This window comes from Mesoplodon densirostris, chromosome 7 (genome assembly GCF_025265405.1).
Source record: "Mesoplodon densirostris isolate mMesDen1 chromosome 7, mMesDen1 primary haplotype, whole genome shotgun sequence".
Lineage (NCBI taxonomy): Eukaryota > Metazoa > Chordata > Mammalia > Artiodactyla > Ziphiidae > Mesoplodon > Mesoplodon densirostris.
The window spans coordinates 56739974-56764203 of NC_082667.1; the positions used below are offsets into that span (position 1 = coordinate 56739974).

Below are 24230 nucleotides of genomic sequence, written 5' to 3' on the forward strand. Positions count from 1 at the left end.
ATACTAATAGATCTAATGCTAAGACTTTCAATAAAAGTATGCCTGGAGATCCATGTATGGCATCACCATCCACCTACTTAATCAAGAAATCTAAGAGCCACTCTTGTTACCTCTTTCCTTTAGCCTTCGTATCCATTTCATCAGCAGGTAACCTTGTTTATCAACTCCATTAGGGTAGGATTTTCTGTTTATTCACTACGGTATATTCCTGGTGCTTAGAATGGCACCTGGCACACAGAAGATGCTTAATTAATATTTGTCGAATAAACTGAAATTCATGCTCTCCTTGAAATTAACAATTTTAAAAGAAAAAAGATTATATCCCACACTTGATAGTTTGTTAAAATATATACTAATTTTTAAAAATGAAGACCATGGAAATTTCATTTGCCATTTCAGTTGCTGAAACATATTAAGGCTAAATTCTCAAAGGGACACAGGTATGCTATGGTGCCAGAATATGTAGAAGTAGAACATAATGACTTTATTCAAGTTTGCTCTTGTTACCTGATGCATGAATATTTAAAAGATATTTTATTTTATAAAAACTTACATCTGTAAGTAATGGACTGACCATAACAGAGGGCTTAACCTGGAATACATGGATAGGCTTAGGGGCCCATGAACCCCTAAAAATGTATGCAAAACCTAACATGTATATTGGCATGTGTATCTTTTTGGTGAGAGGGTTCATAGTATAATTAGATTTTCAAAGAAGTCTATGACCCAAGAGGTTAAAAAAAATTACTTAACTAGAAACAGTCACAAAGTCTTTTCAACGTGAATTTGTACAACAAAATAATAACCAACAGCTCCATCTATGGGTATAAGTCATTATCGCGTAGTAGAAATAATGACAACTACCAGAGATCAATGCATCTTGTGAATGCTTGTGTTTAAATCTTCAGTGTCACTCCAGTGGGAATTTATTAACTACAGGATCACAGTTTTTTTTTTCCAGATATAGATGTAAAAATTAGGAGACCATTGATGAATTCTACTTACAGTACTTCAGCACCAAAAAATTGGGCAGTTATGCTGATATATGTATGTACAGTTCAACATTTGTCAGTCTTAAAACGCTTATTTATAGTGAAATCTATATAAAACCGTTAAAAATTTTTCTATTTACATTTTAAAAAAATGAAAAGTATAGTTTCCTTTGCCACAACTTGTCAAAACTGACTCTTACCCTCCCACCCTCTTACCCCTCACTCTACTTGTGACAGACAGTGATCACAAGACCCAAACATATTGCTTTAACAAATCGTGTCCTAAAAAGGTAGAATGTTTAAAACCATTACATTTAGAACTGTAAATGAACTTTTTATACATTTCAAAGGGGGTTAAACAAAAGTATGTAAAAGTTATTTTCAAAGTCTCAGTCCAACATGAATGTGCAATTTCAATGTTAAGATAGCATCATATGAATAATTTGTTTTCCTGAACATAACTGAACATTTCCTTTGGATCAGAAAATGTTTTTTTCCCTCTGTTTCACAATGAAACATTTTCTCATTAAGTTTTCTTAAAGGAGAAGGGGGAGGTTTGGAGATGGAAAAGGTAGGCAATCCCGGCTTACAGGAAATTTGTCAGAAGGAATATGGCCTGCTTTGAAATGTTTACATTTAAATAAATAGAAGGCAAGTGTGCTGCCTAGAGCACAAAGGAACAACAACACAATAAATTAGCATACAATTGGTGAGAATGTACAAGCCACCCAAAAAGTATTTCCCACGGGTTAGGGACCTGATATTTACCATCTAACAAGGATTCTTTAATGCCAGTATTAAAGAACTAGTTATTTTATAAAATATGAACTGAGCAGATGTAAAATGTTAACCAATTCAACACTTGCAGGGATTTGCAAAAACATACAAGATTTAAAAAAAAAACTGTTCCTGACACACTGTTTCAAAATACAAACTATTCACATTCTCCTTTTTTGATGGTGCTTTGCTCAGTAGAAACCAGCTGAGGAACATTCACAGGAAAAGTCTCTTTCCACTGCAAGACAAACTTTTCCATTAGCCATGGTCCAACAGAGAAAGAATATCATGTCTCACGTCACTGTAGATGTGCATCTTTTTCTTTTTTCAAAAAAAAGTACATTCCCCTGTGAGTTTTATCTTGTTTTAAAATGCTACTCCTGCAGCAATTCTTGTTCAAACACTGCTGTTTCAGGGTCCACAGCCTAAGCATGGGCAAAGTGCTCTCTTTAGACATCAAAATACAAGGGCTTCCCTGGACACTTGGTAACCAAGTAGGTTTTAAAGTGCACTCCTGTGTCCAAAACACTAGGACCGTTCAGCAGAACTCTGAGAGGGGCTGGGTTCGGGTCCCTCTTCTGTGCTACTGTCTATGTCCTGCTCCATTGCCGTCTCATCGTCATCCAACTGCTGACTGGTGAAGTTGTTTAGCTCAAGGAGCCCGCTGGGCTCTACTACCACATTGGAGCTGGAGTGGCAAGGAATAGCATACTGGGGAATGGCCTGAAAGAGAAGACACAGGAGAGCTTTACGGTTTAAAAAAAAAAAAAAAAAAGGTGACAGAAGGATTTCCTCAACAACAATAAGGAAGGAAAAAAGGAAACTGACATTAATTGGACAACTACTAGATGCCAGGCACTGTGCTAGACGCTTAATATTATTCCCATTTTACAAATGAGGAAACTAAGATAGTAAGCGACTTAATCAAGGTCACACAGTTGGTCAGCGTTAATGCCAGGATGCCAGGATTCAAATCCAAGTCTTCTACAACTCAAAGTGATCTTTCCACTCCTTGATGGTGCCTCTTCTAACAAAGGAGGCTGAAGTCTGGGCCTAATTCGAGAGACAGACTTTAAAGGACATTTTTATTTGGTCATTAAGCATATTTTAAATGTAAATGTAATCAGATTTTGCTTATTATTATCTGTAAGATGAATGATTAATCTGCTGATACCACAATATATTTTAAGCCCTTTGGTAGTTCAAAGGGGAAGTTATTTGTTTGGGTCACATAATAACAATCTTTATTGAAAATAAGACTAGGGAGGACAAAACTGTCCTTTGAACAATAAAAATACCAATAGATAAACACATATTAGGCCATATTGCCTTGTCAGATTCTTTTTTCTCAACTTTATTATATACCTTCTTAAAAGGTATATCAGATCATATCATACCCCTACTTAAAACTCTACAACTGTTTCCTATTGTACTTGCTATGAAATCAAAAGCCTTACCATGGATGGCTCCAGCCTTATGCCAAACTCACTTGTACCATAGGGTGTTTGCACTAGCTCTTCCCTTCTTCCTGGAATACTCCTCCTCCAAATCTTTACACGGCTGGTTCCATCTTGTCATCTGCATCTTAGCTCAAATGCTTAGAGTAAAAGGCTTTGAAAAGCCTTCCTTCTATGAAAGGAAACCAGAGTACTGGCTCGATCCCACCCCCCACTCCTATTATGTTCTGTTACATTTTCTTCATTGTATTTATCATCTCTTTGTTTTCTTCTCACCCTTAGAATGTAAGATCCAAGACAGTATGGACCAGAGCACAGAACTCGACTATCTTTTTCAATGTTAGATGCCCATAACTTTAAACAGGGCCTGGCACACATTAGATGCTCAATAAATACTTTCCAAATGAATAATGTATCTTTAACATAAAAAACCCCAGAGCAAAGCTGAATATCAGCACTTTGAAAATATACCTAACCAAAACAACCTTCTTCTGAGGGAAGATGCAAATTTAATTTTAATACTATCAAGAAAATAGTGTAAGATGCCTAGGCATTGATTCTAGAGTGCTGAAGTTCTTTTTGTTTGTCTTCCCTCACCCTCCTGCCCCTGTTCCATATAGCTAATCATTGTGAAAAAGTCTCAGGTAGGGTCAGAATCTTAGCTCAGCTCTGGCTCTGACTTGCTGTGGACCTCTGAAAAAGTCACTTCACTTCCTTGAGCTTTAGTTTAATCTTGTGTAAAATAAGATAATTAGAGAAGATATGCTCTAAAGATCATTGCAGTTCTAAAATTCTATCAATTCCACATATATAGACTCCTTCAGAACAGAAGATACATTCATTTTGTTTACTCCTCTATCCTCACACCTAGCACAGTGCCTGGAAAGACAGAGGTTAAATAATACATGTGGAATGAATGAATGAATGAATAAATGAAATACAGATTATCTGTCTACAAAGCATTTAATATTAAACATGCGGAAGTATTACAGAATAGTTTTTAAGGAATCAAAGAACTTCTGCAGACTTCCTTCACTCATGTCAATAGGTACTTTACTAAATCAGTAAAAATCAATACTTTGGGTCAAAGCTAAGCATAACTAGTGAGACCTGAAAATGTTCCAACAGTATATTAGTGATGATTATAATAACAGAAGCTATCCTTATTGAGTATTACTCTATATCAGACACTTAACCAGCTGCTTTATATACATTTTCTCAATCCTCAAAACAACCCTGTGAGTTAAGTGTTATTGTTTCCATTTCATCACAGGGACAGAGGTTAACTCTGTTGCTCCAAGCCACAATGTAGTTAAGGAGTACAGGTGAGATTCAAATCTAGGCATTTCTGACGCCAAAAGCTTGGTTCTTAATCACTATGCTGCTCTTCCCTCTGGCACAGCAACCCAGCATATGGTACATGCTAAAAGTTAGTTGATATTCTTGTAGAGAACCCACTCATTAGCAATCATCCTTGATACTTGAAGCAAATTACATTTTCACCCCTTTTCACAAAGTACAGAAAATAATTTCTAAATAAGTTATTCAAAATTATTTTCAATTTAGTGAGTATACCAATTTAAACTCCCAGGAGCCACAGTAAATTTTAGTAAAAATAGTAATAGCTACCATTTATTGGGCAATCACTACAAGCCAGGTACTGTGCTAGGTGCTTCATCTCAATTTTGTGTAATCCTTATGTCAATCGTGTAAAGTAGGCATTCCTTACTCCCAGTTTACTGATGAGGAAACGAAGGCACAGTGAGGTTAAGTAGTCTTGCCCAAAGTCACACAGTGAATGGCAAAGCCAGGAAACTTCCTTTTCCACCAAACCTTACCTCTTCAGGTGGAAAGAAAACGTAACAAATCCTTCGGTCAAGGATTATTTAGTTCACTAATATTTGTTCTGACAGGAAGGAACAAATTATTTGAATAATTTAATGGCCAGATCTATTTGCACTTAAGCATTTCCCCCATATTAAGTTAAATCATATTTGGATTAATACTGGTCAATTTGCATTCTCTCATGGCTTGGCATCGCAGGAAAGGCAAAATTTACTATAGGAACACCTAAGTCACACAATAGTGAGTCTACGGTAAATACTAGACTATCCACGTTTCAATAAATCCAAATTCTCAATTAACTAAAATGTGCTGCTCTGACACCTTCCAAGCAAAAATGATAAATGTCAAGAGAACAACCTGATACCTTGCAAGGAGAGAGGGAAATAAAACACAATTTCTAAAAGCTACTCTGGAGCCAGTGTAACTTTTCAGTCTGTATCTGTTATACAAGATGATAGATGAGTTTTAAAATGAAGGGAATGTGAGGTATAGTTAGATCTACTGTCAATGAATAATCCATCATGTTCACTAGCCTGTACTTACCAGGGCAGGACAGTAACCATAATAAGATTTTTCAATAACACAGTGATTGAAATAAAAAGCAAAGCTTTATGGTTAATCCCAAGTTAGACATAAAATTAAATTACTAAGAAACATTCTCTTACAACATGTTTCTCCAGACATTTCAGTTAATTAAGGTTTTATTGTCCTGAAAACCATAAATTTGGATCAAGAACTGTGTTTCTGCAAGGAAAGGGTCCCTGAAACTAACTTGAAATAGGAGTACCATCCAGTTATATCCCAGAAGTACAAACTACTTATATTCTTTGGGCAAAGACTGGGGAGCCCAAAGTTTGACCTGGGAAGTTGCTGATCTTGTAGGTTGACTTGCTGAGTCAACACTGGCAAGTGTGGCTTGCATCTATGAATCAAGCAGACACATGGGCTCAGGGCCCTTGACTGCCTCTAAGGTGTGCTGTTGTGACAATATCTATCAATTTTCTAGGACTTTGTTTCAGAAAATAAGTATAAATTTGTAAATTTGTAACAGGTAGTAAACCAAGTTTGTCATATGCCATCTCAAAGATAAATCTCTTTCCCGTTTTGGCTTGACTTTTCCTGTGACATCCCAAAACACACCAAACCCACAACCCCCAATATGCTCAAGATTTCTGGTGTTCCTTCCGATTCTTACCTGGATGATAATTTCTGCTGGGCTCTCTTCAGCTTTCTTTTGGACTACATTCTGAATACGCATGAACTGGCCTGTCGTAGGCACTCCTGGTGCATCGATTTTCCTTGTCGTTAGGGGAGGGCCAACAGCAGATGGACTTGAACAGGACTCTCTACATTTCTGTTGCTGGGGAGTGGAATTCGCCATCCCTGCCACCACCACATGGGTGGAGGGTAATGATCCTGCTTCACCAGTGAGCATACTAGTGGCAAGAGCCTTCTTTGGGGGATCCACTACCATATGCTCTACATTTGTATCAATCTGAGCTTCCATCAAAGACATTTTCAAAATGTCTGACACTGCTGTCTTCTCAGAGGCCTGAATGGGAGTTATGCTTGTAACTGGTGATGTCAACTTAGGCACAGAACTGCCACCAGTTATCTTTGTAACTGTGGGAGGCTGGCGCCCCTCAAAAGTTATCTTTGTAACAGAGGATCCTTGGGTTATAACTGGCTGCTCCACCTGAAAACAAATTGGGGTTGTGTGTGTTACAGCTACATATCTTTGAGAAAACCTATCAAACACCCCAGACAATATGGCAAAAGAAACATTCGTGCGGTATACTAGGAAGATATTTTGAAGCTCGGTGTTTTAAAAAGAGGGCTGATGGGAAAGTATCTGATTACTTGTCAGAAACCTAGTAAAAGAGGAGGGGTCAAAAGAACCTTTGTTCAGCCAGCCAAGGTTCATAACAGTAAAGGAAAAAAAAGTCACAGCAGCCTTGTTTTCCTTTGGGATTTACATCCCCACACAGTATACCTTCAATCGATCTCAAATTATTTCATATAATCTTCAGCTTTTTAAAATAAAAAGTAGGGTTTTTTTCCAATCTTCTGCTTCAAAATACATTTATACAAACATATTCTATATATATGTATTTATAATACACATATACATCACTTCAAAGCCACTGATTTTCCGTAATATAATTTTTTTTCAATATTCACAGATAATTCCTCCAAAATCTAGAAGATAAATCTAGAAGATAAATTTATTAACCAAATGGTGATGATGTAAAACTACAAAGGAAGACGGTCAATGAAGCTCCTTAAAAGACTATATTTTACTTAGCATTATTGCCACAGAAATAGAGTTTACAGGCATGGAAATAAATATTTTATACCTAAAAAATAAAAATAATTTAGGGATATCGCTTCTAGGCACTGTTGATCAATGCTGAAGTTATTTCATTAAAAACTGCCTGGAAAATCAAGTTCTGAGCGCTATGCTTTTTTTTCTTCCTATATTAACGCGTGCATTTCTTCCCTAATGTCAACCTTCTGATGGGGTAAAGTAATACCAGTGTAATGAGGCTTTTGAGCTTCCTCTTGCCAGGAGAATGCATTGCTAATCACGATAGGGCCGTGATGTTCTCATTTTTTCCGTGAACAGAGAAGTTTAACTTTGCATGCTATCAATATTCCGTTACCTGGCTTGCCGGCTGTTTCTCTGACGAGGCTGGGAGCGGCATTTGGCTCTGGGGGGTTTGGGGCTGCACGTAGATTTTTGGTTGGTTCGGAGCCTGCTGCAGTTTGGGGAGCTGCTGCGTGGTTTTCACTGCAAGCACCTGTACTACAGTTTGTGGGGGCTGTGCCATTAAGGTAGGAAGCTGCCTGTCTTTGGCCACCATGGGATGCTGTGTGTGCTGTACATCTGGCTTGGGCTGTGCTTGTTCTTGCTGGAGAGGGGTGAGTTTTTGATGCCTGATGGAAAGCTGGGGCATTTGCGGGAGTTTGTGCTGGAGCTGGTCTGCCTGCAGGTGGATGGTCTGCTTCTGTTTAGTCTGGAAGCACTGCAGAGTTTTCACTTGCAGCTGAGTCTGTTCCAGCTGTGGCTGGCTAAGTTTCTGCTGTTTAGCTGACTGTGACTGAGTCAGGGCAGATCGATAAAACAGACCTGTCTGAGGGTCTAAAGTGTCCATCTCTTCAACCTCGCCCTCCTCAGTTCCAAGTTCCTCGCTGTGTTTGGTAAAAGCAGTGTGACTGCTTAATGCCTAAGTAAAAAAGGCACAAAGTAAGAATGAAATAAGAAAAACACCTATATTGCTACATTTTCCTCAAATTGGAAAAGACTTGATTACAAGAATCATTCAAAAAAATTTCAGAAGGGAGAACCTAAAAAGACCAAAAAACCTCAAGGTTTCTAAACCTAAAGGGGGCCTTAGATTGACTCTTATAATTTCAACTCTTAGTACTTCAACATTAAGTACTGCAAAAACTGGCCAACTCACTGCAATAAGCAACGTCCTAGAGGGCCCAGAACTTATAGGTAAGAGAAATAAGGATGCCCTGCAAGCACAGCATGACACAGAAAAAGAAAAGGCTCCCTGGTTCAGGACACAGCTCTCCGGCCTGGTCATCAGAGCTCTTCACCTGTCCAAAGGAAGAACGCAGCAACCCAGGAGTGAGGCATCCAGAGAAAAGCCAAGGTTCAGAGAAGCCCACTTTGGCCGTGCGCCCATCCATCCAGCACGGTCCAGAAGGTAGGCGTTATCTGAAGGCCGTGCCCATCCCAGTCCCCACAGAGGGCCTCTCGGCTCCGAGTGGAGACGGTTCGTCAGGCTTCACACCAAGGTCTGCGTGAACTGCCCTCTGCCCCAGCCCTCCTCGCTCTTTGCTTGGGTTCCAGGCCCACCAGGCAATGGCTCCCCAGAGACCTGGCTCCCAGGAGGGAAGGAGACTGGGGAGGGGACAAGAGTGCTCCTGTCAGTAGAAAGGGAGATGGCCTGGTGTCAGTTATAATAGTGTTGGGAGGAGGCAGCAATCTTGAGTGACATGGTTAGGGCCAGCTGTCCGACCTCCCTGGGTGTCTTGAGAAAGGTCAATGTCAGGACAGCCAGATAAGGGACAGACTCCAGGCTGAGAGCGGACACCCAGCAAAACCTCTGGCCATCTGGCTTCCCTCAGTGACAGAAGATCCACCCCAACCCCATCCTTCCCACTGCCTTGTCAAAGGCTACACATCTACTCTAAACTTTAAAACTTTGAGATTCAACTGAAACCCTCCCCTATCTCATAATGACCTTACGCATATAGGTTTTTAATTCAACAATTTCTTCACTGCCTTTCCAGTAGTTTGCCTGTAATTAGGGTCAACCTCTACCAGCTGAGTAATGATAATTTATGTGGCTACTAATAATAAGTCATGCTTAAATCTGATATTTATGACATAACTTTATAATAGAGGCAGGATGCTTTGGGTTTAAATCCTGGCTCTGCCACCCAGAATAGGTTATTTAATTTCTATGAGCATGAGTTTCCTCATTTGTAAGAGAGATAATTCACCCACCTTGCAGGATCATAGCAAGAATTAAACAAGTTAAAGTATTTAAAGCTCAAAGCACAGTATCTGGCACAAAATCAATGTCATCAATATATTTTTTCCTTTTCCCCATTACCCTTGGTACCAGATTTTCTGTTTCATATTAATTCATTCTCCTTCCTGTGAGTCTCTTCCTCAATTGATCACATACAGTAAAAGAAGTAAAATATTCAATAAATATGTTAAAAAAAGAACGAAGTCAAATATTTATTTACCTACTTATTCTTAATGTTTCCATAAGGATTCATTATAAAAGCAAAGAGTAAAACAAATGAAAAACCCAGCAACAGCAACAAACAGCTAAACAAGCCAACTTGTTTCATCTGAAAATCTTACCTCAGTGATAAATCCTTCCATAACAATAAAATACATAGAAACAGTGACCAATTCTGATGTCGTAGATTTATCTAGATAGCCTCACCCTTCTGAAATGTTAAGAGTTCACAGAAGATCCAAGAATACTATTTCTTAATTACTTTCTGGTGTTAAGACTCAGTTCATTTCCCTTACTCACTCCTCACAGATGAAAGAACTATATAAACACTCCTCAACTCAGTTATTTCCCCTCTTATAAAAGGAGATGAAACTAAACCTTATTTCAGGAAGGAGGCAGTTACAGAAGGTAGGAGGAAAAAGAAGAGATACAACCTGCTGCATGATGTGGGTGATTGCTCCAGGGGAAGATGCTGGGATGGACTTCACCACCACCGAAGTCTGTGTTGCGGTCTGTGACTGAGCCACGTGCTGGAGGAGGGTCCGCTGAGGCTGGGAGGGCTGTTGGGGCTGGGAGCGATGGCTGACTGAAAATAGAGGAGGTGATGATATTTCTCCAGAAATCACCACAGCATCTGTAACCAGTAGTCATTTGAAACAAAGGTCTGTGAGATTGCATCACAGAGAGAAAGTGTGGTACTAGGAGGTAGAAGACCAGAGTCTGCCCACTTATGAGCTGTGTGACTCTGAAAAAGTCACTTATCTTCTCTGAGACTCTGTGTCCTCATCTGTAAAGCGGGAATAACAGAGCTATTAGAAGGATGAGATGAGAAATGTATGTGGAAGCACTGTGAAAACTATTATCACAAAGGAGGAACAAATCCCTTAAAGTTATATCCTCTTGTGAGTTGTACTCTTTCTCCAGTGACCTTTACCCCATTAAGGTAACAAAACAACAATCAGTTTCTGCAATCAAATCCCAGACTAATATCTTTAAGGACAGTGAGACAGTACAAGTTCTTTAATCTCTTGGTCCCGGTTCCAGACACAATACAAAAACCAGAAGCATTCACTCCTTTATATACAAAGTGACCCTGTCTCATATCCTAAAGATGTAAGAGGTCAAGGTGATACTGCAGAAAGAGAACTGGACCAAGAGTCACAACTGGATTCTGTCCCGCTCTGCCACCAACCAGCTATGTGAATTTGAAGAGGTCACTTAAACTCTATGTTATTAACCTCTAAAATTTAGAGGTTTTATTTTGTTTGTTTTATTTTTGTTTTTTTATTGGGATAAAAACTTATTTCTTAGAAGAGGACCAAATGAAGTATTGAATTGAAAATGGTCCTTAAATTGTTAAGTACTAAAATATAAAGTTAACAAAATAACAGAAGAGTCAGTGTTCTTTCTTTCATCTATTCAAATTTAGCTCATCTGACACAAATGAGTGAGAGTATAGTTTAGGAAACAACCCCACCTCTTAGTCTCTTGCTACAAGGTCCCATGGAGTAAACTATACATTTATATTTACATTTATATACAGATGCAAAACTATACATCTACATTGATGCCAAACTACCATTTTTAATCAGCCTCAATTTCAACTTTTTTTTTCTTTTTTAAATGTATTTATTTATTTTTGGCTGCGTTGGGTCTTAGTTGCTGTGTGCAGGCTTTCTCTAGTTGTGGCGAGCGGGGGCTACTCTGTTGAAGTGCGTGGGCTTCTCATTGTAGTGGCTTCTCTTGTTACGGAGCACGGGCTCTAGGCACGCAGGCTTCAGTAGTTGTGGCATGTGGGCTCAGTAGTTCTGGCGCACGGGCTTAGTTGCTCCACAACGTGGGATCTTCCTGGTCCAGGGCTCAAACCTGTGTCCCTTGCATTGGCAGGCGGATTCTCAACCACTGTGCCACCAGGGAAGTCTTCTCAATTTCAACTTTTTAAACAGTATAAACAATCATCACTTCTTATTCTACAGACCTTTAAAAATGCTTATGGTCACTAGGAAGCCAACTTTTTGAATCAGGAACAGATTAAAACAAATCTGTAAAATTAGCTAAGGATTTTGAGAATATCAAAACTCTCTCAATAATCCGTGGTTCTAATTCTCATATATCTTGATCTACAATTTCAAGTAGTAGTGGTTCCATACTTAGAAAAGTCATAGTGGGGTGCCCAAGGGTAAGATGAACACTACAGAAATCAGTGTAAAAGTGCCATTTATGTGTTATAGTACAGAACTTTAAAACTAGCCAGTGAAATAAAAACAAGCTTTATTTTTATAACACATTCTATCTAAATTCACAAATGCAGTTTTTCTATTGTTGTTATACATATGCCTACATGTGATATGAGGTTATAGGTAGCACCAGCAGTACTCCTTTATAAATGTACTACAGTATCTTACTGTATTCCACAATATGCTTTATATGTACATTTTAAATTATATGTGTTAATAAAATCTTTCATATGTGCTCAACCAAACTGAAAAAAAGGTTTATATTAAAATAAGTATTGAATCATTTATAACTGAAAAAGAGAAAAAACAAATCATACTAATAATATTAAAATTGAGCAAGCAAATTAATGAAGTTTTTTACTGATGTAAGCATCATCAGAAATGAATGACATTTGAAAAATAAATAGTACATAAATATAATTTCTGATGAAATTATCAGATTATATGGCAGATTTCTGTTGCCCACACTAATTTTCATAATTATTACATTAAATTTATTAAGAAATGAAATGGATTTAATAGATGATCAACTAAAACCATTTAAAAATAATCCTCATTCAAGATACTATAAATCTCTTCATAGTAATTCCCCAGAGTGCAGAAAAGTTAGAGAAAAATAATATCCACTGCAGGATGATACAAGAGGCCAGGGCCAGGAAGCTGGCTTTGAAGTCAAAGAAAAAACTCAATGAGGCTGAGGATATGGGAGGAGATTATGGAAGGGAGGTCACAGAGTGCATATTTGGAAAACAGCTGAAGTGACCTTAACTGGGCCATGTAAACACCATAAAACAGTCACTTATTTCTTTAAACAACTCATTTTTCCAATGTCAAACTGCTCATTTCTGAGAAAGAATCCTAGTATTCTGCAAAAGGAAAGTCTCTCTCCCTTTCACTGAGTAGAGCTTACCTTTCCTCTACCAGATCAGAGTAGAGCGCATCCATTTAAGTGGTTCCCCCTCAAACAATCATATTTTACCTTAGGTTATACTACAAATGGATGCACACCACTTACCTAGAAGGGGAAAAGCAACCTCTGTCCCCTCATCAGTGCGTTCTGAAAAGGATAAGTAAGGGAAGAAATCATAGGTCTTTTCATCTATTTACTGTTTGATAATCTAGTCTATCCCCAGAGGTTATTATTGATTTCCCCAACATACTACGCTCTGCTTTTTGCTAAATAGCTCTAAAGAAAGATACTAGATGGCTTTCCATAATCTTTAATTGGATTTTTCCCTTTAGGCAATTTTAACCCATTAGTCTTAACAATATCTCCTAAAATGATGCCAAAGAATTCCTTTTCCACTTTGTTATTTACATCTTTCAAATATCAAATATTTGTAACTTTATGTTCTTTTTTAATCACTGCTAAAGAAAACGTAAGACAGGTATTCTTTACATGCTGCCCCATAAATTATCTCTCCTAACCCCTAATTATTCACATTACTACTCTCTGAACTATTTCAAATCTCAAGGTAATGAAGTGTCGAAAACAGAAGGCAGTATTCCAGGTGTGGTCTCACCAGAATATGAAAGAATCTATTATCCTTCCTGCGCCACTTCTCTACATATGCCATCCAAAAACCTCATTAGTGTTTTGCTGCCAGGCCACATTTTAAACAAATACCTAATGTGCTTTCCACCAGAACTCCTAAGTATTTACAGGGATTTAAAATTTTCCACATTTTTTTTCTTTACATTTAAAAAAAAGGGTTGGCTTTTATACCTTCTTTCTCCCTTGACCTACCTCCCCTTCCCCAAAACTAAAAAATCCAGATGCATATGAATATTTATTCTTATATAAAAGATATTCTATCCTCTCACTGCAACTATTGCCCTATGTTCACAGATGTTATTTATGGCCAACTTGCAGTTTTATATTACTAGCAAACTTTCTAACAACCTATTGATTTTTTTTCCCACTAGTCATTAAAGACAGGGTAAATCCCAAGGACAATGTGAATTTGCTCTCAGAGAAAACTGGAAGAGATCTAGAAATATAAAAAATATATTCTCCCCAAAACAACCATCTCATGAAATCCAGAAATGTAGCTCTCCTACCTTAATACTGCTTTTTAAGAGGACACCTACCAGTAGTGATGTATTCAGCAACTAGTTCGGACTCTACCACAGCAATTGATGGACTCTCAGGAGAATGTCTCTTTTCCTGGGTCATCTGAATAGGCACTGCCATTTGACTCAAGTCAATAGTGGGTTGTCTTGGTTTAGATTCCAATTTTTCCTTTACTGTATAAAAAAGTCAGGGGAAAAATTAACTTTTATTACAAACAAGTACTAAAACCAGAGTTGTCCTCAGGAAAAATGAACAAGACCTCTGGGGTGCCACATGGGCAGTGACTAAGGAGTCAGTGAATTGAAAACACAAGAGCAGACTGCTATGTATGGCTGTAGAGTGCACAACTTGTGCAACCATACCCAGCAGCCTAGCAAGAACTCATATGCAATCAGACTAAAATCCCCCCCTATTATCACTAGGCCAAACAATTGCATCTGTTTCCCCTGTACATACTCCCCTTAGAACATTTCCTTTACCCTTCTTCAAGGCAGTACCTGGTATTGTGGAGTTCACCAACCTGAAAACAAAGGGTGAGTAAGCAGTACACAGCATGATTTGCTCTAGGGCACACCAGTATAATTTGATCTATTAAAAATTCAAGATAATCTCCAAAGAAATGTTACAATATTTTTAGTGACTCTTAAAGAATAAAAATTTTCAGTGTCAGGAAAATATGGCCTCTCTGTTCCTGCAAAAATGTCAATGGAATGGTCTAGAGTCAAGAATGGTTTCCATGGATAGAATAACTTTCTATATTATCACTTTTTCTACAAAATCATTTGGTTTCCACCCTCTATAAGGCTTTAATGGAAATAGCTGAGTATGTAAAAGATAAGGAGCTGAGGAAATGCCTAAAGCCAAAAATAACACCAATAGAAACATTAACCAAAGACTTACAATAAAAGCTAGTATTCTTTGGGTAGTGTAGAGTGGATGTTACAAACAAATAGTAACCAGTAATTAAGTACACTGAATGATCATTCAGATTATTCTCACCAAGCATATAATGTAGCAAAATCAAGATAATCATTTAAACAAAGAAAGCAAAACAAAACCAAAGGAATACAAAAGTCACCCCACAAATAGAGAGGACATTGAACTAGGAATCAAAAGACATGGACTCTCACTCTGCCACTAACCAACTGGGTAACCTCTCTAGGTCTCGGTTTGTTTATCCATAATGAAAGGGTTGGATGAGATCATCGCTAAGGTCCCTTAAATACTCTGACAATATTTGACCTATTATAATAGAAAAGTCAGTATAACTAACACGGTTTTGCCTAGAGTTTATCAAAGATATTTAGTAACTAGAAATACTGATTGGATCTTGTTAAATAAGAATAGCTTTGCATGGAAGCTCAAGTTGTTAAATTACACAAAGAAGTATGAAGATAAAAAAACAAATTAGAATGCTAGCAAGACCATTAATGGTGTTTTAGGACCACAAAACTGCCCCACCAATATCAAGGAGGATGGCAGGGGCCCTCCAATCTGCCTCCTACTATTCTTGAATAGAACTGGCAACTGTACTGCATTTATCTTTGTGCTTAGAATTGATAGACCTACTCCTTTCTGGTGACAAAAGGCAACAGGATTGTCCATTTTAAGCAGGAGACAGAGAAGAAAGAGCTCTGCCATTTTTTTCTTCTTTCTACTGACTATAGTCTGTCTATCCTTCAGTACTCCTGTGAACATCTTAATGAACTGACAAGTAAACAGACTGCACCAATGATTATAGACAAGTCCAGAGGGGGGAAATGTGCTCAAATAATAACAAAGAAAATATAACAGTAGTAGTATTTTAGCACAACCCATCTCTAGAGAAAACATGCTTCATTCAGTTGAGCATGTGAATTCATACCTGTTGTCTGTTGGAGTTCTAACAGAGCTTTGATTGTTGAAGTAGCTGATTGTGATTCACTGGATACATCCTGATAAATTATGGTGGGGCTAGTCTCCATTGCAATCTCATGTTCTGACCAATCCTGACGCCGGGAAGCAATTACATGAACTACAGGCTGGGAATCTGTTTTATATTAGTTAAAAAAAAAAAACCCTATAAACAAAGTTTCTCTTAAAAAAAACAATGTTTTTTTTTAATCTTTGTTTTACTATAAACTTCATGCTTTATCTCCCCAAGAAGACTGTAAGCCCCCAGAGGGCATAATGTCTTTCATGTCTGTATTCACTTATTCATTCATTCACTGATTCAACGGACTAGGCACCTATGTGCCTGAGTCGACGTTTGGCACTGAGGATATAAAGGAGCTCACAGAATAATCAAAGGATGCTCGAGAAGCACACAATCTGGTTGGAGAGACAGACATGTAAAGAGACAAATTACAATTCAATGTTATGATTGCTATAATAAATAGATGTGCGTTTGTGTGGGTGGGTGCATGTTTGTGTACAGTAAGAACAAAACGCTGTATGAGTCTTGTTTTCCCCAATGCACCTAAAAATGTGTTCTGTATTATAACCTGAGCATTCAGTGAACACTTATTGGATGGCTGAGTTACTGAAAGGAAATCCTGTCCATTGACAACAAGAATGGATAAATGACCTAGAAGCAGCATGATATGGCACGTATAACATTTGGAGTTCAAAGGCTTATGTTACAGTCCTAGCTCTACCAATTATCAGCAAGTTAATTCTCTGGGTCTTAGTATCATTATTCCTAAAATGGCAACACTAAAATTACCTCTCTACCTCACAGGATTTCTGAGGATATAATGAAATGATGTACATAAAAGAGCCCTATAAACTATGAAGGACAATAGAAGTGTTTTATTTTGTTGTTGTTGTTCTGGTTGTGGGCTGAAAAGTTCTAAGCCTTTTTGTTAGTTTCCAAATAAATTATAGCCCTAACTCAAGGCTTATTATATTCATGCTATATAAGTATGCATGTAAATACTAAATACACATCAAATCAAACAACAAATTATTTATTGAGTTTTCCATCTACAGAATAAGTAGGTTGTATTAGACTATTGTTAAGTTCCTAAACTCCTTGGTCCAAGATACCACACAGGAAATTATACAGGCTATAAAAGCATGACTCTTACTCCCAAATTTAGATTATAATGGAGGAGACATAAAATAAAGATATACATATAGCTTTGTATTTTGGGATAAAGTCAAATGATTAGGGCAAACAGGGCAACTATATAGAAAGAAAAAGACTACTGTGAATTGGAATGGTCAGTGAAAGCATCACAGAAAAGAATTCATGCAGCCCTAAAACCAAGAATAAATACAACTTAAGTTCAACCTTCTATGAACTTTGTATTTTTGAAAACCACAAAGTTGTCCAAAAAGGTGAAGCGGGGGGGAATGACTGTTAAAAAAACAAAAACAAAAAAACTGTCTTCCCAAAGAAAACAAAATCAATATACAAAATATCTGGAATTTTTATTTACCATTAACAAATTGTATTTCCGCTCCTCACCCTAGCCTCTAAACACTAGGTAGAGTATATGCTACACCAGGGATGTATAATTTCCATTAAACTTTCAAAAAAAATCTAGATGATTGAAGGACAATATCCTGTAGTAATATCAAATGCCACATGAGGCATATAACAGTTTTTCTTTACTCATTCTAAGTTTGATATATAGAATTTAAACTTAAGAGAACTGATTATATTAGGGAATCCTTAGTTTTATATAAACTAAGTTCTCAATTTTAAGAATTTCTCATGATGCTATAAGTACCCCTGGCTAGGTGAGAGGACCTATAGGCAAAGAATGACTTTGCAACCCAACTCTGTAAAATACACATACTGAATACCCAGAAGAAAGCAAAAACTGCACTGGTAGAGAGATAAGGTAGAATAAGACTAGAAAAGGAGAACAAATTTCCACATGGGACCACCTGTCAGAGACATCACCCCACATAACATCATCCCATAGGGACTGGGGAGATTGGTCTTTCTCTTTCTGCCCATACTCAGAAAGTGTAGCTGACCATACAAAGCACCAATGCAGCAACCCCAACTGCTGTGACACAGAATGAGGGTGTGAACCTAAATGTGAAAAACATTCCTTGAGTGATTTTCCTCTCTACTTTTGGCTTATGCTTAGACTAGATAAATCTACTGCCTACCAAGTCTGATGCTGGGGTCAGAGTGCAATGACTGAGACACCAGGAGCCTGATCTAACAGTTCCATTTGATTATGCAGTGTGCATCCATCTAGACTTTCCTATGTCTCTTGAGGATGATGGCCTACTGACCCTCAGATATCTTTCCCCACAGGTCATTTAACAAATATTTATCGGGCATCTACTACATGTTAGGTACTAGAGATAAACACTGTATTGCTATAGCCAAAGGCAGATTCAGGCATCTCTGTGGAAGAATGTCTCCTATGTCTTTACAATAAAAAGCCTATATCACATTTGCAAAGAATCATAAGATCTCTCAGCTAGAAAAGACAATCGAAAAGTATACTATCATCAATGATAGTATGATCATTGATAGATGATGATATCATCAACTATCATCAAGTAACACTATCATCAATCCTATGCTAAAATCTTCAAAATATCCCTAAAAATCTAGGAATCCAGCAACACAGAACTCACTGTTTTCTAAGACAGTTTCTTTCCATCTTTGCACTGTTAGGACAATTAGAAAATTTTCATATATAGAGTGGACGCAGGTCTTCTGATTGCTACTCAATGGTTCTAGTTCTGTCCATGCACCTACCAAAGACCAATTCTTTTCCCTCTTCCATGTCACAGTCCTCAAGATAACTGACAACAGTTCTGTGTCCCCCACAACCCCACCCAATTTTCATCTTCTCTTCTCCATGATAAATGTCCTTTCTCGACCTACCAATTCTTCATATAAAATGGTTCCCAGATGCCTTATGCATCTAAACCATCTTTTCTAAACTAAACCCAAGATGTCTATATCCCTTCCATGATGTAATAGGTACCTTCCCTCTGAAGTACTGTCATAAAGCCCAAGGCCTTCACAGTATTTAGCTGCTTATACAGCTTTGCCCCACATGTTCCAGAGAACATTAATTCCTCAAGATGTTCTGCAAAAGGGACTTCCCTGGTGGTGCAGTGGTTAAGAATCCGCCTGCCAATGCAGGGGACACGGGTTCGAGCCCTGGTCCGGGAAGATCCCACATGCCGCAGAGCAACTAAGCCTGTGCAAAACAACTACTGAGCCTGCACTCTTGAGCCCACGAGCCACAACTACTGAGCCCGCATGCCTACAGCCCGTACTTCGCAACAAGAAAAGCCACTACGATGAGAAGCGTGTGCACCACAATGAAGAGTAGCTCCCACTCGCCGCAACTAGAGAAAGCCCGTGCGCAGCAACGAAGACCCAACACAGCCAAAAGTAAATAAATAAATTTTTTTTAAAAAGATGTTCTGCAAAAGAAGGGCTCCATGGTCAAAAAAGTTGGGGGCATTTTACATTATATCCTTCATCTTTCCCAACATATATTAGCATATAATGGCTCTGAAAAGTTCTGCAACAAGTATGTTTTGCTTAACCTCGATTTATTCCTCACCCTCACCATGACCTACCAAGATCATGAAGCTTCTGGAAAAAGCATCCTAGAAACCAAGTTGTGGCCTACTTAAAGCAATGTCTTTACAGGATGCATTTTTATATTTGCCTCATGCCATGTTCCATCTTAAATCCTTACCCTTGGTTTTGTCTCCTTTTTCTCTTCCATTTTACTTCACATAATCTTATATTCTAGCTAATCTACCTTAAAACCTTTTGGAAATAAAGAGAATATAAATAAAGAAAACTTTTAACATTTTTTCTTTCTTTTTTAAAAAAAATCTATAACCCAATAAGCTCAATAACCCTATTCCCAAGTGAGAAAGGGAAAATAAGAAGATCCAAATAGGAAGGAAAGCTCAGGAGCTATGGAAGGCATACGGTCCAATCTTCAGTAAGTGATCTAGGCAAGTATGACCTTGAACTATTAGGGTTGGTCATCTAGCTATCAGTATGTAAAAATACTTCAGGGGTATACAGCTTAAAAGGCCCCCCACTAGGTTAGGGGAAACGCCAAAAAGGAAAAAATGTTTTGGCCTCAGGCAACAAAAATTAGTTTATAAGGCTGAAGTTTAACTCTGTACCACAGTTATTATGGTTGCTATTCTGCTGTTTGTTCATTCAGGGACTTTTACTGGTGTCTACTTAGAGCCAGCTAACCTCTTCGCTAAATATTGAATATATAGAGATGAATATGATCCTTGCCTTTGAGAAGCTAGTAGCCTAGTGGAAAGGAAAATAATTATATTAAACAAACAAAAAAGTACAAAATAAAATGATCAATGATAAAATAGCTGGTAGTACAAAGCAACTTCGGAAGCATAGTATATAGAAGGAGGGATGAACCCTCCTAGGGTGATCAAGGAAAGTGCCACAACAAGGTGAAGATGAAGGTCTCTATTCTAGCCTGTGAGGAGATAGTTCAGTAATAAGGTATAAGGCCTAAACTGCTCCTCCTTGTGGCTGGGGAATGGTGGGGAAAGTTTTGAAACCACAAGTAGAATCAAGAAATCCCTTGGCATAAAAGACATCCTTATTCTAAGACTTGTGTAAAGGAAGTCACCAGAAAAAGGATATGAAGTCAAGCAAAGTTGATTCATTATTACAGTAGAATGCCAACTATCAACTATATAACAAATAATGGGCTTTAGAAAATTATCAATGGATGCTTAAACTAGTAGATAAATGTTTTATGAGGAATATGATATTTATATAGTCTCAAAGCATCTCCCATAAATTACCATTAATCTCAGAGGGAAATATGGTAACTTCATAATGCAAAAAAAAACAGGAAGACATCACCTTAATTAACCAAGAGATCGACATTAACATCATCAATATTGGGACAAACTGACATCAGTGGCTCCTGATAAGACAAAGCTAAGGACATATCACATCTGTGGAATTCCTGCTGAATCAAATGATAAAGAAACATCAGACAATACCAAATTGAAGACTATTCTACAAAGTAACTGATTATTTCCTTCAAAAATGTCAAGATCAAGAAACACAAAGAAAGGCTAGAGGATTATCCAAATTTAAGGAAAATAAAGAGCCATGACAATTAAATGGAACTAAATGTAATGCATGATCCTAATTTGGATTGTGGACTGGTGGCGGGGGGCGGGTGGTGGTAAAACTACAAAGAACATGACTGGACAGCTGATGACATTTGAGTGGATTGTAGATTACAGAACTGTAACTTCATATGTCTTGATTTTGATAACTGTATTTTAGTTATGAACAGACTAACCCTTAAGAAATATAAACCTACAAATGTAAGTATTTAGAGGTAAAGGACATAATATCTACAACTTGCTCTCAACTGGTTAAAAAATTTAAAAATTATAGACACATGGGGGACCGAAAGAGAATCAACAACAAAGCAAATAGGGCAAAATATAAATAAGTGGTGAATCTAGGTAAAGAATATACACAGGAGTTCTTTTTAATCTTCTTGCAACTTTTTGTAAGTTTGAAATTACATTAAAAGTTACTAAAAAGAGGTGCGCTAAAAACTACAAAAGCAATATAAAGAAAGAATGGACTCTTATATAGTGCTTCTATTCCCCGTTAAGTATGACCCTCTTATACCTTGAAAACCAAACATGAGTCTTAGACTGATCAAAACCTTTATCCCTTTCCCTGGCGGTCCAGTGGTTAAGATTCTGTATTTCCACTGCAGGGGGCGTGGGTTTGATCCCTGGTTGAGGAGCTAAGATCCCACATGCCCTGAGGTGTGGCCAAAAAAAACCCCAAAAACCCAAAAAAGCCCTTTTCTCTCTCTCTTTTTTTTTTTATCCCTTTCTCTTAAATCATAGCATATATATTCTCAGCCCCTTGTACTAAGGAACTATACAAGGGTATGGTGAGAGGAGTAAATGCGGATTATAAAAACTGGCTTTATAGGCAACCATATTACATATACCTACTTTGAATGGTGAATTTTTTCTGTATTACAGAATATCTTAAAAAGAAGTAATATGCAATGAAAGATAAACAACAAAAATAAATGATGCCATGTATAATAACAGATCAAAGAGCAGAAAACTTTACACTCAATCAGTTCCAAAAATAGCCAAATTTTTGTCCCTTTCTTAGAATGAAAATTGAAGGCTCACTAATGAAATGGCATGTTAGGGAAGTAATGATTGGCTTATAGCTCTCTTAGGAAAAAACTAGCAGTTTCAAAAGATAACCTGAGATTATGTATACACAGACATCTACTGTTCGGGTCCCCATTTCAGCACCAATTCATAACCTAAACATTTTACCAGCCCACTATGAAAATATTTCTCAAGGGAAAAAAAAAAGGCTGGTATTATTCAAATAACTACAGACTTAAAAATAAAAGAGGAAAAAAAAATCTGATGAGTTAAGCTAAGAATGCAATCTATACATATCAAAGCAGAAGGTCTAAAAGAAATAAGAGAATAAGCATCATCTTACTATAATTAGACATAAACTGATTCATAATCAATACAGAATGATAAATTAAATCTTAGCAAATTGATTCAGAAAATATTACTATTATTGATAATATGCAGAAGAAAATTATCCATTTTCTAAAATGAGTGCCATATTGTTTGTTAAAATCAACATTTTAATTTTTAATTGATGAGTTTTCAAAGACCATTTCAAATGCTACCTCCTTCATGAAGTTTTCTCATGAAGTTTAATATATAGTATAAACTAATAAATAAATGTCAAATTGAATTAATGGAATAATCAGCAATTTGAACCATTAGTAAGACTAATCTAGGAAGATTCCACTGAAGAGTTAAAATAATAATTCCTGTACAATATGAAGAAGCTGTATTGAAGGTGAAGGTGCTAAGAAAGCATTCCAGAGACAATAATGGAGAGGTGAGGAGAGGAAATGGAGTAAGTGAGGAATGATCAAGAAGATAAACAGTTTTGTTTGGATATATCAGAGCTTCTAAGTACAGGCATAAATATGCTACCTGACAATATGGGTGGTTAAGGTAACTGACAAACATGGGTACTAGATTTGTAGAAAGTCTCAAAGCTTATGATCATGAGTCTATTTCAAGTGACTTCCTAGAAAAACATAATTAAAATAGCACTAAGGATAATGATTTTCCCTAATATGGAGTCTGGCTTCATAGCACCTTCCTTATAGTTAGGACAACCGTATAATTATCATCTAAACTGGAACACTTTTGAGAGAGAAAGCGAATGCTATTAATAATTATTCTAGAACAGAAATAAACTAAGACTTGTCCCATGCAAACTGCAATGTATGATCACCCACTTATGGCCCCATCTCTGACCACCTTGATCCTTTCTCAAGATTCAGCAACAACCATTTCAAAAGGTATATTCACTTTCTTGCATACTTCTCCTACTTACTCAAAGCAAACAGAAGGAATCACAGCTCTATCCAGTTTGATAATACCTACCTGCCAAAATCATCATCTAAAATTTACCAATTACTTGATGAACATATACCAGGCAGGAAAGAATGGTAATAAGCCTTACCAAAAACAAAACTTCAGCTCACTGATTACATATCAAACAAAAGACAATAAAATCAAAAGAACTAACAAGTCAAAGCATACATGTTTGTTTGAGATCCCTAGGTTCAACTATTTTAGAACTAGGGCACTATGTCAGCAGTAATTACATAAATCAGAAGTAAAATGGATCTTACCTTGGGAACTTTGGGAGGACTCCGTAGAAGAGGAACTACTATCTGTATAACTCTGTGGTTCTTCTTTTCCCTCCTGAATAGATGAATTACCAGCCTCTGCCACCCTGGATGCTTGCTGTAATGTTTCCGTGACCAGCTGCCTTGTTTGTTCACTAACAACTGTAGCTTGAAACGTCACTGGTTTAGGTTTAATAAGAACCTAGAACACAAGCAAAAATACAACCAGTATAAATTCAGAGCATTTAAAAAATGCTTAACTTCTAGGTCACAATGAAACAAATATTTTCCTGACACAGAAAACGGTACTCTGTACATTTATTATACTTTGGGCACAGCACTGTTCATCAAAGACGAATTCAATCTATGAACAAA

General features: G+C 37.3%; 1 protein-coding gene across 9 annotated transcripts in view; it reads right to left on the minus strand.

The window, feature by feature from the left end:
• Window positions 1-329: 329 nt before the first annotated feature.
• EMSY (EMSY transcriptional repressor, BRCA2 interacting) overlaps window positions 330-24230 on the minus strand; it is an 83135-nt gene continuing 59234 nt past the window's right edge. For 3 of the 9 annotated variants that reach the window (XM_060103551.1, XM_060103550.1, XM_060103552.1), the window contains 8 exons: window positions 23859-24057; window positions 16016-16180; window positions 14169-14324; window positions 13093-13134; window positions 10275-10474; window positions 7735-8298; window positions 6267-6767; window positions 330-2492 (listed from right to left, as the gene is read on the minus strand). In XM_060103551.1, the coding sequence (XP_059959534.1) occupies window positions 2298-2492; window positions 6267-6767; window positions 7735-8298; window positions 10275-10474; window positions 13093-13134; window positions 14169-14324; window positions 16016-16180; window positions 23859-24057 (2022 nt within the window). In that variant the 3' untranslated portion in view covers window positions 330-2297. The remainder of the gene's footprint in view (window positions 2493-6266; window positions 6768-7734; window positions 8299-10274; window positions 10475-13092; window positions 13135-14168; window positions 14325-16015; window positions 16181-23858; window positions 24058-24230) is intronic. The other 6 variants (XM_060103556.1, XM_060103553.1, XM_060103554.1 and 3 more) reach the window with 3 other exon arrangements.